The sequence below is a fragment of the Trichosurus vulpecula genome, chromosome 7 (assembly GCF_011100635.1).
Source record: "Trichosurus vulpecula isolate mTriVul1 chromosome 7, mTriVul1.pri, whole genome shotgun sequence".
In the NCBI taxonomy this organism is placed as follows: Eukaryota; Metazoa; Chordata; class Mammalia; order Diprotodontia; family Phalangeridae; genus Trichosurus; species Trichosurus vulpecula.
This window is the reverse complement of record NC_050579.1, coordinates 253609804-253627664: the sequence shown is the minus strand read 5'-3', so window position 1 is coordinate 253627664 and position 17861 is coordinate 253609804. Positions and strand designations below refer to the sequence as shown.

At 37.4% G+C, this 17861-nt stretch overlaps 1 protein-coding gene across 1 annotated transcript in view; it reads right to left on the bottom strand.

Moving 5' to 3' along the window:
• The window catches only part of CDRT1 (CMT1A duplicated region transcript 1), a 143535-nt gene that overhangs the window by 17527 nt on the left and 108147 nt on the right, over positions 1-17861 (bottom strand). Inside the window, exon 10 of the mRNA XM_036768809.1 lies at positions 14553-14695. Coding sequence (XP_036624704.1) covers positions 14553-14695 — 143 coding nt within the window. The remainder of the gene's footprint in view (positions 1-14552; positions 14696-17861) is intronic.

Genomic DNA, 17861 nt, shown 5'->3' with positions numbered 1-17861 from the left:
ATTTTTTGGTGTGTTATTCTTTCCATTTATATTGTTGTACTTATTGTATATTGTTTTCTTGGTTCTGTTTACTTTACTCTGCATCAGTTTATATAGATCTTTCCATGCTTCTCTGTATTTATCACACATACACACAATTTCTTATAGCACCGTAATATTCCATTATTTTCATGTACCATAATTTGTTTATCTGTTTCTTAACTGATAGACATCTACTTAGTTTCAAATTCTTTGCTATCACAAAAAGTGTAGCAATAAATATTTTAGAGTATATGGGGATTTTCTTCTTTGTTGATGGCTTCCATTAGATAAAAGCCCAATAATGAAGTCTCTGGTTCAAAGGATATGGATATTTTAATTACTTTATTTGTATAATTCCAGATTGCTTTCTAAGATGGTTGTATCATTTCACAGCTTTGCCAACAATGTATTAATCTTTCCAAAACCCCGCATACATTGACTCTTGCCATTTTCTGTCATTTTTGACAACTTACAGGGTATGAGGTAAAACCTCAGAATTGTTTTGATTTATGTTTCTCTTATTATTGGTGATTTGGAACTTTTTTCATGTGGTGTGAATACTTTGCAGTTCTTCTTTTGAGAACTATTTGTTCATATCCTTTGACCATTATCTATTGAGGAATGAATATTATTTATACACATGCACATACATACATATATGTAATGTCTAAGCCTTACTTTTGCCAGACTGCTTTCCATTTTTCCCGGGAGTTTGTATCAAATAGTTTTTTCCCTAGGTAATTTGTGTTTTCTCCTGGTTTGTTGAATTTTATTGTTTCGGAATCTCCCTTGTCTATTCCATTGATCTATTTATTTATTCTTTAACCAATAGTAGATGGTTTTGATGAATGATCCTTTGTATATCGAGGTCTAAAAGTGCTATTCCCTTTTCATCCCTACTTCTTTTCATCATTAGGAGGACAAGCTTTTAGTTTTATTTATCATTGCCACAGGGTTTTTTGTTTCCGATTTATCTATTTACCCTCTAATTTTTAATATCTCTTCTTTTGTGCTTATTTTAGGTTTATTCATTAATTTTCTAATTTTTTAAAATGCATATTCAGTTCGTTAATCCTTTCTATTTTGTTAATATATGTTTCTAAGGATATGATTTTCCCTCTGAGGACTGCTTTTAGCTACATACCAAAAATTTTGCATACTTTTTTCATTTTCTTTTATATAGTTAGTTTATATGACTTGTTCTTTGACCCACTAATTATTTAGGATTTCATTGTTAAGTCTCCATTTGGGTCTATATTTTTCTTTGTGGTCTCTGAACTAATTTTTATGCTTATTGAATTATGTCTGTAAAGGATGTATTAACTTTCTCTGCCTTTTGACATTTGTTTGCACTATCTCTGTGCCGTACTTGGTCTACTTTTGTAAAAGTTCCAGGTAGTATGTATAAGTGTGTGTGTATATACACCTACATACATACATACATACATATACATATATATGTATATATATTTTTGCTTTCTCATTTAGAAGATGCCATGTGTCTTTTAACTTAGGTTTCTCCAGCAATTTGTTCAGTTCTATATTTTCCCTTTTGTTTATCTTTCTGTTAGGCTTATCCAAAACAGATAGAAGGATATTGAAGTCTCCTATCACTATTGTATTACCATTTATGTCTTCTTGAAACTCTGGTAATATTTCCTTTATTAATTTGGATGCTAAGGTATTTGCGGTATATAAGTTTTTTGATGATATTGATGTATTACCCATGATTTTTTTTCAGCAAAATTTAATTTATTTATCCCTTTTTATATTTTGAATGTTTTTTCTGCTTTGTCAGGTAACATGATGGCAACTCCTGCCTTTTTGGATTCACTTAATGCATAGTAAATGTTTCTTCCATCCACTTAGTTTTATTGTGTGTATGTCTTTGTTTTTTAAATGTGTTTATTATAAGCAACAGATTTTAGAGTTTTGTTTTCTTAATTTGTCACTCTTTTTTGTTTTATTGGATTATTCAATACAGTTATGTTTAAAGTTAAGAGAGTTAAGATTAAATTTACTGCATCTTTTCTTATATTGATTTTTCTCTTCTTTTCTTACATTCTTATATTATGTTCCTTCAATTACTCACTTTAACCATTTGGTAAGATAGCCATGTTCCCACTGACTCTTTTCCCCTCACCCCTGATCTCTACCTCTCATTTTTTAAAAAAAAATCTTTCCATTTGGGGTTTTATTACTTCCTTTTTCTCTCCTGCCTTTATCTGGCTATATAACTCTTCCCCCTCATTTTTTTTCCCTCTCGGTCAAGTAGGTTCCACCTTCTTCTCCTCCCTTTCAACTAGTCCTATTCATTCATTTTCTAAATTTCCTTTTTGTCAACCCCTTTCCAAAAAAAGGTTTTTCCTCATGTTCTTCATTATCTCTCCTCTATTTCTCATTTTCTGATTCTTGACTCTCATCTCTGTCTTTTCTATGTATTCTTCATGCTATCAAAGCTTCTGAAGTATCTATTCTAGGCTTTTGCCTTTAGGTTTTTTCTGCCACTGCCTTGTAGGGATTGCCCCATGGATTCCCCTCTTTCCTTTTGCCTTACTTACAGAACAATGTCAATTATTGCATATGTCAGTGAGAACACTGGCCCTCCCCCACCACATCCCTGATTTTTTTAGCCCATCACTGATCTCTGCCCTCCCCCAGTTACCTTTTTTCCTCCACATCTGCCTCAAAATTTTCTCCATGGATCTATGCTCTTCCATTCCCCCAGGTGCCAGTCGTTCCCAACTCTCCACCCTCCCAAAGTAGACTTTCCAAGCCCCAAATCCTGTAGGCCTTAACCAATGTAAGGCTCTCATCTTCCTTTATAGATCATCTCTCTTCCCCTATAGGAACATTCATCAGAGGAACCCCTTCCCACTACCAAAGTAAGGCCTCCTACCTCCCCTCCCTTAATCTTTCCCCCTCCTCACCCACTCTCCCAGAAGGTATTCTCTTTCTGACTGTAGAGGTCATCTTCCCTTCATTGCTACCCTTTGATTTGACCCTGGCATGTCACATTCTCCTCTCTGTCTCCCTGCTCCTCTACCCCGCTGTCACCTTCTATCCCATGTTGTATTGTAGTCCCACAAAAATTATAATTAACCTGTGGCAGGGTATCACCAGATTCTATCCATAATGCCCCATCTACCCTTTCACTGTTACTTCTCCCAGATTTCTACCTTCACGTCTATCTCCTTATATACATTTAGAAAGAAGTCTCTTAGTGGTTTCTCTGTTTTTTGCTCTGTTGCTCTCCTTGGCTGTTGCTTTTATTCACTCTTCCAGCATTTTTGTTGTTTGGGGCATTTGAGAAGCAAATAATCTCTTTAGTTCTTGTTTTCTTTTTAAAATTGTTTCAAACTCTTTTTTATTATTGAATATCCATCTTTTTTCATGTATGATTAAGCTCAGATTTGAAGAGTAGGTCATCCTGGGCAGTGTCCTGACCTTATTGCTCTTTAAACATATTATTCCATTTCCTCCTGTGTTTTCTAGTGGATGCAGAATAGTCATGTCTTATCTAAATGTCCCGTCCTTCATATCTGAAGGTCTTTTCTCCTTCATGGCTTACAGAACTTGTTGTTTCTGAATTAAATGGTTAAGCTTAACCACTATGTGTCTGCAGTTTGCAGCTTTCAGGTATTTTATTTTCTGGAGGTGATTCTTCCAAATTGTAATTTCATTTTCTCTATTTAGACATTCTGGGTAGTTCTTGTCTATTATTTCCTTCATCATAGTGTTAAGGTTTTTTGTCCTGTTTTGTTCTTCAAGGAGATCTACGATCCTTAGGTTGTCTCTATGCATCCTGTCTTTGACATCAGTATATATTACTTGCCTAGTGAGCATATTTTCTTTTAGTGTTATTGTTTTTTTGCTTCCCTTCTTCTACATTGTGCTTCCTTTATGTGTCTTCGAATTCCCTATTTATTATTATCTCTTGTTTCTTTGGTGAAGAGCCTTACCATTGTACATATTTTTCTATTCAGCCCATTAATTTTACTATTCAAGCTATAAATTCTGCTCTCATATTTCTCATTTTTCTTTTGCTCTCCTCAAATTCCACTGGGTCCTCTGTGTTATCAAGTGTTAGATCATTTTCCTTCATTTTGAAATACTTATTTATATATGTCCAAACTAATTTACTAGATTTGGAGGCCTTATTTCTCCTTCTGTTGTTATTTTTTCCACTGATTTATCTATTTGTGTTCAAGGTCTTTGAGTTTTATCCTTCCTGAAATCTTTGATAATTTCAATCTCCCTGCTGCATTTTCCCTATTGATCACTTTGATTCCCTCCCCTTTGTGGTTTCCTTGGGGGATGGATCTCAGTGTCTTGGCCTCCTCCCATATGAGGCAATTCACATTTCACCAGGTTAGGTCTCTGCTCCAAGTGTCTTTTGAGTGGTCAGAACTGACCCTAACTTGATGCTTTGCTCTTCTCCTCAGCCTTGGCTACACAGTACCTCCTCTCTCCCCTGCCCCCCACAATATCCTGTCTTGTTCCCTCTCTTCCTTAGTTCTTTGGACTGGCACCTGAAGTTAAAAGCTTTGTAGAGTTGGTACTACATGATTGTCTGCCTTTGCCTACTGGTAGTGCGGGCAGTTCTGAGTTTTGTAGTTCTGGTGGTACAGGGCTGTGGCTCCAGGCAAGCTTTTGTTCCTAAGGTGCTGTGGCTAACTGTCTATGTGTTGTAGCCAGGCCAAATTGGAGCTGGGATCTCCAAGGCACTGGAAAGAGGAATGGGAGACTAGAGTACATTTTGTTGTAAGACTGTGCTAGAGTAGTCTCACTATTAGAAGCATGGGAGATTGTGGAGGGGTGCAAAGTGAGCTCAGGGTCAATGAGCATCGATTCATTTTGTTTTTTAAACCTTCTTTTAGATTTTGGATGTGCATGGAGATGCACATGGAGATGGATGGTCATGGAGACTACTAAAGTTGCTTTATCTTTAATGCATAATTTCTGTTTGGAGAAGTTTGAGATGTTGTGGGGAGTCAGAGAAAATATTTAATATTCCATCTTGTTGCTCATGTGATTCAGAATCCTCTCTTTAACTTTTTTTAATATTTTTTTTATTTTTAGTTTACCACACATGGTTCTACATAATTTTGAGTTCCAGATTTTCTCCCCTCCCTCCCCCCTCTCTCCCCAAGACGGCATGGAATCTCATATAACTACCATGTATAACTTCGCATTGAATTAATTTATACACTAGTCAAGTTGTGGATAAGAATTATGACCAATGGAATGAATCATGAGAAAGAAGAGACAGAACCAAAAAAACCCCCCCAAAAACAAAAACCAAAGAGAAGAAAAAGGTGAGCATGTAGTGTGCCCCAATCTGTATTCAAACTTCACAGTTCTTTCTCTGGATGAAGATAGCATTCTCCATCGTGAGTCCCCTGGAGTTGTCCTTGCACCTTGCGTTGCTGAGAAGAGTGAAGTATGTCAGGGTTGGTCCTCACGGAATCCATATATCTGTGGTTGTGTACAATGTTCTCCTGGCTCTGCTCCGCTCACTCAGCATTATGTCATGTAGGTTTTTCCAGGTTGTTAGGAAGTCCGTATCATCCCCATTTCTTATGGCACAATAGTATTCCGTTACCTTCATATACCACAACTTGTTCAGCCATTACCCAATTGATTTCCAATTCTTGGCTACCACAAAAAGAGCTGCTATAAATATCTTTGTACATATGGGTCCCTTTCGCTCTTGTGTGATTTCTTTGGGATACAACCCTAGAAGTGGTATTGCTGGGTCAAAGGGTATGAACATTCCTATGGCTCTTTGGGCGTCGTTCCAAATTACTCTCCAAAATGGCTGGATCATCTCACAGCTCCACCAGCTGTGTAACAATGTTCCAATTTTCCCACATCCTCTCCAGCATTTATCATCCTCCTGCTTTGTTATTTTAGCCAATCTTACAGGAGAGTTGTGGTATCTAAGAGTTATTTTGATTTTCATTTCTCTAATCAGTAGTGATCCAGAGCATTTTTTCCTATGCCTATAGATATCTTTAATTTCTTCCTCTGAAAACGGCCTGTTCGTATCCTTTGACCATTTCTCAATTGGGGAATGGCTTGTATTTCTATATATTTGGCTCAGTTCCCTGTATATTTTAGAAATGAGGCCTTTATCAGAGATACTAGTTGCAAAGATTTTCTCCCAATTTTCTGCTTCCCTCCTAATTTTTGTTGCGTTGGCTTTTTTTGTACAAAAACATTTCAATTTGACATAATCAGAATTATCCATTTTGGATTTTGTAATGCTCTCTATCTCTTGTTGGGTCATGAATTCTTTACTTTTCCATAAATCTGATAAGTAAACTATTCCTTGCTTTCCCAAATTATTTATACTATCAGCATTCACTCCTAAATCATGAACCCATTTTGACTTTATTTTGGTATATGGTGTAAGATATTGGTCTATGCCCAGTTTTTGCCCTACCATTTTCCAATTTTCCCAACAGTTTTTGTGAAATAGTGAATTATTAGCCCAGAAGCTGGCCTCTTTGGGTTTATCAAAGAGTATATTGCTATAGTTGTTGATTTCTCCATGTTGTGTACCTATCCACTGATTCACACCCCTGTTTCTTAACCAGTACCAGGTAGTTTTGATGACTGCTGCTCTGTAGTACAGTTTAATATCTGGTATGGCTAGGCCACCTTCTCTAGCATTTCTTTTCATTAGTACCCTAGATATTCTAGACCTCTTGTTTTTCCAGATGAATTTTGTTATTATTTTGTCCAGCTCAGTAAAATAATTTTTTGGTAGGTCGATTGGTATGGCACTGAATAGATAGATTAATTTAGGTAAAATTGTCATTTTTATTATATTAGCTCAGCCTAACCATGAGCAACTGATATTTTTTCATTTATTTAGATCTGACTTTATTCGCGTGAAAAGTGTGTCATAGTTATGTTCATATAGGCCCTGGGTTTGTCTTGGCAAATAGACTCCCAAATATTTTATAGTGCCTTCAGTAACTTGGAATGGAATTTCTCTTTCTATCTCTTGCTGTTGGGCTTTGTCAGTAATGTATAGGAATGCTGAGGATTTATGTGGGTTTATTTTATATCCTGCAACTTTGCTAAAGTTGTTTATTATTTCAAGTAGTTTTTTACTTGATTCTCTAGGATTCTCTAAATGAATCATCATATCATCTGCAAAAAGTGATAATTTAGTTTCTTCTTTTCCTATTCTAATTCCTTCAATTCCTTTTCTTCTCTTATTGCTACAGCTAACGTTTCTAGTACCAAATTGAATAGTAGGGGTGATAATGGACATCCTTGTTTCACCCCTGATCTTATTGGGAATGCATCTAGCTTATCCCCATTACAAATAATGCTTGTCGATTGTTTTAAGTAGATGCTATTTATAATTTTGAGGAAGGTTCCATTTATTCCTATGCTTTCTAGTGTTTTTAATAGGAATGGGTGTTGTACTTTGTCAAAGTCTTTTTCTGCATCTATTGAGATGATCATATGGTTTCTGCTAGTTTTGTTGTTGATATGGTCAATTATGCTAGTAGTTTTCCTAATATTGAACCAGCCTTGCATTCCTGGAAGAAATCCTACCTGGTCATAATGTATTATTCTCGTGATGAGTTGCTGCAATCTTTTTGCTAATATTTTATTTAATTTTTTTGCATCAATATTCATTAGGAAAATTGGTCTATACTTTTCTTTCTCTGTTTTGACTCTGCCTGGTTTGGGTGTTAGTACCATATTTGTGTCATAAAAAGAATTTGGTAGGACTCCTTCTTCACCTATTTTCCCAAATAGTCTACAAAGTATTGGAATTAGTTGTTCTTTAAATGTTTGATAGAATTCACATGTAAAACCATCTGGCCCTGGAGATTTTTTCCTAGGGAGTTTATTGATGGCATGCTCAATTTCTTTTTCTGATATGGGGTTATTTAGAAATTTTACTTCCTTTTCTGTTAACCTGGGCAGTTTATGTTTTCGTATATATTCATCCATATCTCTAAGGTTGTCACATTTATGGGCATACAGTTGGGCAAAATAATTCCTAATTATTGTTTTGATTTCCTCTTCATTAGAGGTGACCTCACCCTTTTCATTTTTGATACTGGTAATTTGATTTTCTTCTTTCTTTTTTTTAATCAAATTGGCCAAAGGTTTATCAATTTTATTGGTTTTTTCATAAAGCCAGCTCTTTGTTTTATTTATTAATTCAATAGTTTTCTTGGTTTCAGTTTTATTAATCTCTCCTTTGATTTTCAGTATTTCTAATTTGGTATTTAATTGGGGGTTTTCAATTTGCTCTTTTTCTAGCTTTTTCAGCTGTATGCCCAGATCATTGATCTCCTTTTTCCCTATTTTATTCATGTAAGCATTTAGGGATATAAACTTCCGCTAAGAACTTCTTTTGCTGTATCCCGTAAGTTTTGGTATGTTGTTTCATTATTGTCATTCTCTTGAATGAAGTTGTTAATTGTTTCTCTGATTTGTTCTTTGGCCCACTCATTCTCTAGAATTAGATTATTTAGTTTCCAGTTAGTTTTTAGCTTATTTTTCCATGATTCTTTATTAAAAATGATTCTTATTGCATCATGATCTGAAAAGGATGCTTTGATTACTTCTGCTTTTCTGCACTGGATTGTGAGGTTTTTATGCCCTAGTACATGGTCAATTTTTGAGTATGTGCCATGTACCGCTGAGAAGAAAGTATATTCCTTTTTATCCCCATTCAGTTTTCTCCAGAGGTCTATCATATCTGCCTTTCCTAAAATTCTGTTTATCTCCTTAACTTTTTTCTTATTTATTTTGAGGTTAGATTTATCAAGTTCAGAAAGGGGGAGGTTGAGGTCTCCCAATATTATAGTTTTACTGTCTATTTCTTCCTGTAACTCCCTTAACCTCTCCTCTAAGAATTTATATGCCTTACCACTTGGTGCATATATGTTAAGCAATGATATTGATTCATTGTTTATGGTGCCTTTTAGCAGGATATAATGTCCTTCCTTGTCTCTTTTAATTAAATCTATCTTTACTTTTGCTTTGTCTGAGATTAGGATTGTTACACCTGCTTTTTTTTCTTTAGCTGAGGTGCAATATATTTTACTCCAGCCTTTTACCTTTACCCTATGTGTATCCTCCTGTTTCAAATGCGTTTCTTGTAGACAGAATATTGTAGGATTATGGTTTTTAATCCATTCTGCTATCTGCTTCTGTTTTGTGAGAGTGTTCATTCCCTTCACGTTCAGAGTTATGATTTCTATCTGTGTCTTTTTCTCCATCCTAATTCCCCCTGTTTATGCTTTTATTTCTCCCTTTCCCCTTCTCCTCCTCAACAAAGTTTTGCTTTAGACCGCCGCGTTCCTCAGTTAACCCTCCCTCTTTATTCCCCTCCCTTATCTTACCGTTTCCCACTTGCTACTTCTCCCCTCCCTTCTGACCACCCCCTCCCTTTTTCCCCCCTTCCACTCCTACTTCCCATAGGACAAGTTAGATTTCTAAACTTATAAGGGTATGTTATTCCCTTCTTGAACTAGATCAGATGACAGTAAAGCTCAAATACTGCTCTTCTCCCTCCCTTCTTTCCCTCTACTATAATATGTTTTTGTGCCACTACATTTGGTGTAATTTACCCTTTTCTACTACCTCCTTACCGCTTCTCTCATAGCCCTCCGTTTATATCTCTTACTTATATTTTATATCTTTACATCAGTTAATTTATACAGGCATTCACAACCTATGTATATCCCTTTCAATTGTCATAATAACTGTACCATTCTCAAGACTGTCATATATATGTGTATATATATATATACACATATATGTATATATGTGTATATATATATGAAACATACATAAGATGACATAATCCCACATAAAGATGTAAACAACCTGCCCTTATTGGTTAATAAGATTTGTGGGGTTTTTCCCCCTGGTTACCTTTTTATGTCTCTCTGGAGTTTTGTATTTGGAGATCAAATTTTCCATTGAGTTCTGGCCTTTTCATCAGGAAGGTCTGGAATTCCCTTATTTCATTGAATGTCCATCGCCTTGCCTGAAAAATTATGCTTAGTTTTGCTGGGTAGTTGGTCCTTGGTTGTAGTCCCAGCTCCTTTGCCCTTCGGAATATCATATTCCAATTTCTCTTATGTTTTAATGTGGAAGGTGAGAGATCCTGCATGATCCTGACTGTAGTTCTCTGATATTTGAATTGTTTCTTTTTGGCTGCTTGCAGTATTTTCTCCTTGAGTTTATAGTTCTGAAATTTGTCTATAATATTTCTTGGTGTTTTCAGTTTGGGATCTCTTTCAGGGGGTGATCGGTGAATTCTTTCAATGACTATTTTGCCCTCTGGTTCTAGGACCTCTGGGCAGTTGTCTTTGATAATTTCTTCAAAGATACTGTCAAGGCTCCTTTTTTCATTGTGGATTTCCGGTAGACCAATAACTCTTAAATTGTCTCTCCTGGATCTATTTTCCAGGTCAGTTGTTTTCCCAATCAGGTATTTCACCTTTTTTTTCTATTTTTTCACTCTTAACGTTTTGCTTTATTACTTCTTGGTGCCTCATAGATTCTTTAGCTTACACTTGCTCAACTCTAATTTTTAATGAGTTAGTGTTTTCATTTTGCTTTTGAGTCTCTTTTTCCAATTGGTTGATTTTACTTCTCAGGGTGTCATTTTCTCTCTTTAGATTCTGTGTCTCCGTAGCCATTTCACCAATCTTATTCTTTAGGGACTTTATTTCGTCTTCTTTTAGCTCCCTAATTTGGTTTTTAAAATCCTCCTTTAGCTCTTCCAGCAATGCTTTTTGGGCTGGAGACCAGTTCATATTACCTTTTGAGGTATCAGACACATCTATAGTGTCATTGCTGCCGTCTTCCATATTGGTATTTTGATCCTGCCTGTCTCCATAAAAAGAATCTATTGTCCTCGGTTTTTTTGTATTCTTCTTCATGTTTGTTGTTTTGCCTTTTCCTGGCGTTAGAACAAATTTCTGCCTGTGGGGCTCAGGGCGCTCTGTCCCAGCTTTCTTATTCTGGGGATTGTGAGTCTAGAATTATAGTCTTCAGTTTCCTGAGGTGTGGGGGAGGGGTCTGGCTCCCTGGTGTCTCACTCCCTATGGGTGCTCTCCAGCACTTGCTTTTCCGCAATGGTCTCAGCTGTTTGTTGTTTGAGCTGATGTCTGGCACTCCCCCTGGGGGAGCAAGATTACGTCTGGGCTCCTGGTGTTGACCCCTGCCGACTCTGCCCCTCTGGGACTAATGAGCTTCTACTACTTGTCCACTGAAGCCCCACTACTTTCTCCTCTGTTCCAGCTTTCTTTTTTTTCTCCTGAGGAATTCTCTGGGTGAGGGGGGTAGGGATTAGAGCCATTTGCCTGGTCATTATGTCTCCCGGAAGTTCAAAAAGCCCAGTTTCTGGGCTGTAAACATCAGGAGTTGGTGTTTTCCTGGGTGGTGGTGTTGCGCTGCCTCTCCTCGCTTCCACAGACTGCCGCCCTGTGTTGGGTGGCCTGGGGATCTCCGCCGGTTTCGGGCTTTCTCCCAGCCCGTCTCCCACATGGATTTCCCGGCTGGCCGCTTCCACTTTGGTCTGGAGCAGCTCCGCACGCCCACGCTGAGCACTCTCCCAGCCTACAGATTCGTGCCTTCGGCCTTTCAGACTTTCCCAGCTTGGAAATTTGCCCCACGCAGACTGCTCGCGGTTTCTGACTCTCTCAAATCTGCTCAAATTCACTTTTTTATGGGAATCTGACAGACCTTGTGAGAGAGCTCCGGTAGCTGCCTTCATGTGGCCATCTTGGCTCCGCCCCCCCCTTTAACTTTTAAAGCCCTTCAAAATCTGTCTCCAATCTATCTTTTAATACTTATTGTACAGTACCTTCCTTGACCCATTCGAATGAGCCAACCAAATTATCCTTATTTCCTGTTCCACACACATATCATTTCATTTCCATCTTCCATCCCTTTGCACAGGTTGTCTTAAAATAATCCTGGCATATTCTCCTCTTATCACCCTTGACTGTTAAAGCCTCTAACTTCTACCAAAACTCAGTTCAATTTCCATCTCTTACATGAGAGCTAGCCTCAGTTGCTAGTGCCTAATCCCACCAAAAATAATTTCCTTTTCTGTATATATTTTGTGTTTACTTATCTGCGTATGTGTTGTTCTCTGTCACCACAATTACCCGTGATAGCATGTAAACTCTTTGAGGGCATCCTAGCACAATACTTGGCACATGGTAGGTGCTTTATGAATGTTTGTAGCAGAGAAGGAAGGAGGAAAGAGAAGAAGGAAAGAAGGTAAAAAGGAAGTAAAGAAGGAGGGGAGGGATGGAGGAAGAGAAAAAGGGAGGGAGCAAAGAAAGGAGCAAGGAAAACAATAAACTTACAAAATCCCTAGGAGGTAGCAATTGCAAATATTATTCTCTTACAGATAAAGAAACTGCTCTGTGAAAATGTAAAGTGATTTGCCCAAGTTACTAATATGTGTGATAGCCTAGACTTGAACCACATCTTCTTACTTTCCCACTCTTCCCAAGACACTGAACTGTAGGATTTGGACTGATGGAAAAGACCTATAAATATAGATGGAATACGATTATGTCTGAGGATTGATGAACATACAATAGGTGAAAGACTCAGAGTTTTCCATTTTCCAAATCTAAGAAAGTAAGATTAATATTTAAGAAATTTTGAAATATTTTTCAGTAATGATTTTGAGATTGCCTCATAAGCCTCACTTGTTCTTTGAGGTAAAAGCACAATAATCTGTATAATATGGTAAAGGGAATATTAATATTTATCTATGACTCATCTTAATTAAAACACCTTTCCTTCCTGGCTTGGGCCAAACCACTGTTCATAACATAATTGTAAATAATGATTAACTTAGGATAATCATATTTAATCAGATTAGAATTAGAAGCCATCTTCAAGTGAGGTAATTTAGTTCAGCCTTAATCATTTTACAGAGAGGTTATACAAGTTGCCCAAAATCACGTAGGTAGTAAATATCAGAGCTGGGACTGGAATCCAATTCCTTTGACACCAAAATCCAGTGGCCTTTCTACCATACCATTTTTCCACCCTACCATATACCCACATATATGCCAGGAAGGCAAGTGTGTCAGCTTCATAAGTATCCTAAGGGGCACAAGGACGTTGTAACCCTTCTTACTAATTTCATATTCTTGATGTAAATAAAGTACTCCAAAAGATACATTTCACTCTTATAAAACTGCTAGGATGACATTTAGTATATTCTTCTAGTAGACTATGGCCAGCTAATCTTTAAAGCCCTTAGAAATCATTTTATGTCTCTGGACAATTTCAGATTCTTTGAATAGAAGCCAATTCCAAATTTGAAAAGAATTGTCTCCATAATGAGACATCATTAGTTTGAGAGTTTCCTCCATGCTCTAAAATTTGGCAGGCAATATAAAATATTGCTTGTGTTATTATCATGTGATAAAAATGCTATATTAAAATCCAAATCAGTGACTTTGTATGAAGATGGACAAAAATTAGGAATAGAGGAAAACGTAGAGGAGAAAAGGTAAGGAATAGGAGGGAAAATGCATAGTAGGCAGATAGGTCACAGAATCACAAAATCTCAGAGTTGAAAAGGACATCAGAGGCTATAATTCAACGTGCCTGAGTAAGAATACCTTTTACATCATCCCTAAGAAGTGTAATTCAGTTTTTAAGTGAATACCTCTAGGGAGGGGAACCTACTGCTTCACAAGGCATTTCATTCTACTTTTGGACGGCTTTAACTTGGTGGGAATTTCTTTTTACACAGAGTCTAAGTCTGATTTTCTCCAATTGTCATCCACTTATTGGAGGCCAAGCATAACAACTCTGATTTAAATGCTCATAAGTAGCTATTCTGTCCCTTTCCCTCCCCACTGCCAAGTCTTCTCTTCCTTAAGCTAAACATTTTCATCAAACCAATCTCATGTGGTACGTTATATACTAATGCTCATAAGTAGCTATTCTGTCCCTTTCCCTCCCCACTGCCAAGTCTTCTCTTCCTTAAGCTAAACATTTTCATCAAACCAATCTCATATGGTACGTTATATACTATGTGAAGTAAGTAACCTCACCTTCCTGGATGCCATCTTCTAGATGTTCTCCTGCCAATCAATGTTCTTCCTAAAAGGTGGTACCAAGAGCTAAACATGATACTACACATATGATATGACTTAGGCAGAACAGAGTGGGAATATCACGTCCCTAGTCTTGGACACTATGATTCTTTTAATGTTGCTCAAGATCACATTAGCTTTTATGGCTTATATATCATACTTGTATCTCATATTGACTCTGCAGTCCACTAAAACCTCCAGAATACTGTTTAGTATTAGTTAGTTATTTAGTATTAGTATTAGGAAGTATTATAGCCCAGATAGGGTGAACATTCAGCAGACCCTATAAGGCTGAACTGTCCTAGAGCTTAACAGCTCTGAGAAAAGGCCTTCATTCCTGCTGTGGCTTACTTCACACAGTCTGAAATAATGGGTGCAAAGGGTAATCCTGCTACCTACCTTGGATGTTTGAATGCCATGAGGCATCGCTCATATTTCCCCACCATGCTCCAGCCCATAACAAAACCATCGTTGCTTCCTGTTAGAAGGTGCCACTCATCAAAACACAGGCAATTAACTGGTCCTTCATGGCCATTGAGAGTCTATAATGAAATGTCACTTTTTTTTAGTTTTGTATCTGACCATACTGTAAACCTACAAAGGTTCATGACCACATAGCTTCTACTAAACTGTCACAAATAAATGCTTCATGAAAATCATGATGGTTACCATAAGTACAGGACTAATATCAAGGAAACCTGAGGTGAAGTCTCATTTCTACTACCTTTCAGCTATGTGGCCTTTGGATAAGGTTTTCTTAAGGTCTCAGTTTTCTTATCTGGAAAATAGGGGTAATAATAGTTGCTTTACCTACCTCCTAGGATTTTGAGGAAGATGATTCGTAGATATGCTATGCTGTAGAAATGTAGAAATGCTATGTAGATATAACAATAATTACTATTTTACTGGGGCTCATGTCATAACCCTAACCCTAACACTTTGAACTCTGGAAGGCAGCTAAGTCTATGTACCCTATTTTCACCAGCCTTTATGTCCCATGTCTTGAGGCAGAGTGATCAGAAAAGAGAGTTCTTGCTTTTTCATTTATGGTGAACCTGCTGAGTCATTTCACATCTTGGAATTATACCAATTCTTTGGGTTTACACAAATTCCTTGAGCATTGGACTTTACCAGGAAGCAGACAAAGTCATATAATCCCAAAATTTCAGATCTTTAGCTTCAGCAAACACCTGTTCTAATCCCCTATTTGACAGAAGATGACACTGAACAGCTCAGAGAAAGGAAATAACTTGCCAAAGGTCACAGTTAGTTAGAAAGAGAGCTAGGATTGGAACCCAGGTCTCAAATCCCAATCCTTTACTCTTTTCACTACAACATGGTTCACAATATTAACTATCAAGTGTTCTAATGATACCACACAATCATATGGATGTAAGAGTTAGGAATAGCTAGAAAATACTTTAGACTTCAGAAGTTCTTAAATTTTTTGTGTGTTATGGTCTCCTATGGCCTATGGGCCCCTTCCTTCTCATAATTATTCCATTTTTAAATGCATAAAATAAAATATATAGAAATGCAAAGGAAATAAAATTCTACTGAAATTCAGTTTTTTTTTAACTTAAAAGAAAAGAAGTTTGGGAGCCAAGATGGCGGCTGGAAAGCAGGGGCTTGCGTGAGCTCCCTACCAGGTCCCTCCAAAAACCTATAAAAATGGCTCTGAACAAATTCTAGAACTGCAGAACCCACAAAATAGCAGAGGGAAGCAGGCTCCAGCCCAGGACAGCCTGGATGGTCGCTGGGTGAGGTCTATTGCGCTTGGAACTGGGAGTGCAGGGGAGCAGAGGGGAGCGGAGCCCAGCGGGGTCTGTGGCAGGACCAACCAGACCAGGAGCCAGGCGAAACAGGCCCTAGTGCACTGAATCAGTGAGCCGTGGCAGTTACCAGACTTCTCAACCCACAAACAACAAAGACAACAGAGAAGGTTAGTGGGAAAAGCTGCAGGGACAGAGTGAAGGAGTTCACGGTTCAGCCACCACCCCAGAGGCAGCGGAGGTGGTGCAGCTACAGAACTAGAGCTGCAGTTGCTTCTGGCCCCAGGCCCACCTGGTGGGAGGAATTAAGTGGTGGATCAGAGAAGGAGTTCAGAGCCTGCTTAAGATTTGAGTCAGGTCCAGGTTGGCAGTTTTTGGGGAAGGAGGAGTGCTGGTGTGGCAGAGCTGGCTGTATAGAAATAGCTGTGAAAACAACAGCGCATCCCCTCAAGCTTGGAACAAAGTACTCTTTACAAGCAGTCATACCCCAACAAAAAACTCAAGGGTCAAGTAAGTTGGCTGGGAACATTGCCAGGCAGCAAAAATGCACTCAGATTCAGTCTCAGACTTTGGAATCTTTCTTTGGTGACAAAGAAGACCAAAACATACAGTCAGAAGAAGTCAGCAAAGTCAAAGAGCCTACATCAAAAGCCTCCAAGAAAAACATGAACTGATCTCAGGCCATGGAAGAGCTCAAAAAGGATGTGGAAAAGCAAGTTAGAGAAGTAGAGGAAAAATTGGGAAGAGAAATGAGAATGATGTGAGAAAACCATGGAAAACAAGTCAATGACTTGCTAAAGGAGACCCAAAAAAATACCGAAAAAAATACTGAGGAAAACAAAACCTTAAAAAATAGACTAAGTCAAATGGCAAAAGAGCTCCAAAAAGCCAATGAGGAGAAGAATGCCTTGAAAGGCAGAATTAGCCAAATGGAAAAGAAGGTCCAAAAGACCACTGAAGAAAATACTACCTTAAAAATTACATTGGAGCAAGTGGAAGCTAGAAGAAAATACTACCTTAAAAATTACATTGGAGCAAGTGGAAGCTAGTGACTTTATGAGAAATCAAGATATTATAAAACAGACCAAAGGAATGAAAAGGTGGAAGACAATGTGAAATATCTCATTGGAAAAACCGCCGACCTGGAAAATAGATCCAGGAGAGATCATTTAAAAATTATTGGACTACCTGAAAGCCATGATCAAAAAAAGAGCCTAGATATCATCTTTCAAGAAATTATCAAGGAAAACTGCCCTGATATTCTGGAGCCAGCGGGTAAAATAGAAATTGAAAGAATCCACAGATTGCCTCCTGAAAAAGATCCCAAAAAGAAAACTCCTAGCAATATTGTTGCCAAATTCCAGAGCTCCCAGATCAAGGAGAAAATACTACAAGCAGCCAGAAAGAAATAATTTGAATATTGTGGAAACATAATCAGAATAACACAAGATCTACCAGCTTCTACATTAAAGGATTGAAGGGCTTGGAATATGATATTCTGGAGGTCAATGGAGCTAGGATCAAAACCAAGAATCACCTACCCAGCAAAACTGAGTATCATGTTCCAAGGCAAAATATGGATTTTCAATAAAATAGAGGACTTTCAAGCTTTCTCAGTGAAAAGACCAGAGCTGAATAGAGAATTTGACTTTAAAACACAAGAATCAAGAGAAGCATGAAAAGGTAAAGAAGAAAGAGAAATCACAAGGGACTTACTAAAGTTGAACTGTTTTGTTTACATTCCTACATGGAAAGATGATGTGTATGATTCATGAGACCTCAGTATTTGGGTAGCTGAAGGGAATATGCATATATATATATATATATATATATATATATATATATATATATATATACATATATATATGTCTCTCTCTCTCTTTCTCTGTATATATATATATATATGGGTGTGTATGTATGTATATATGTATGTGTT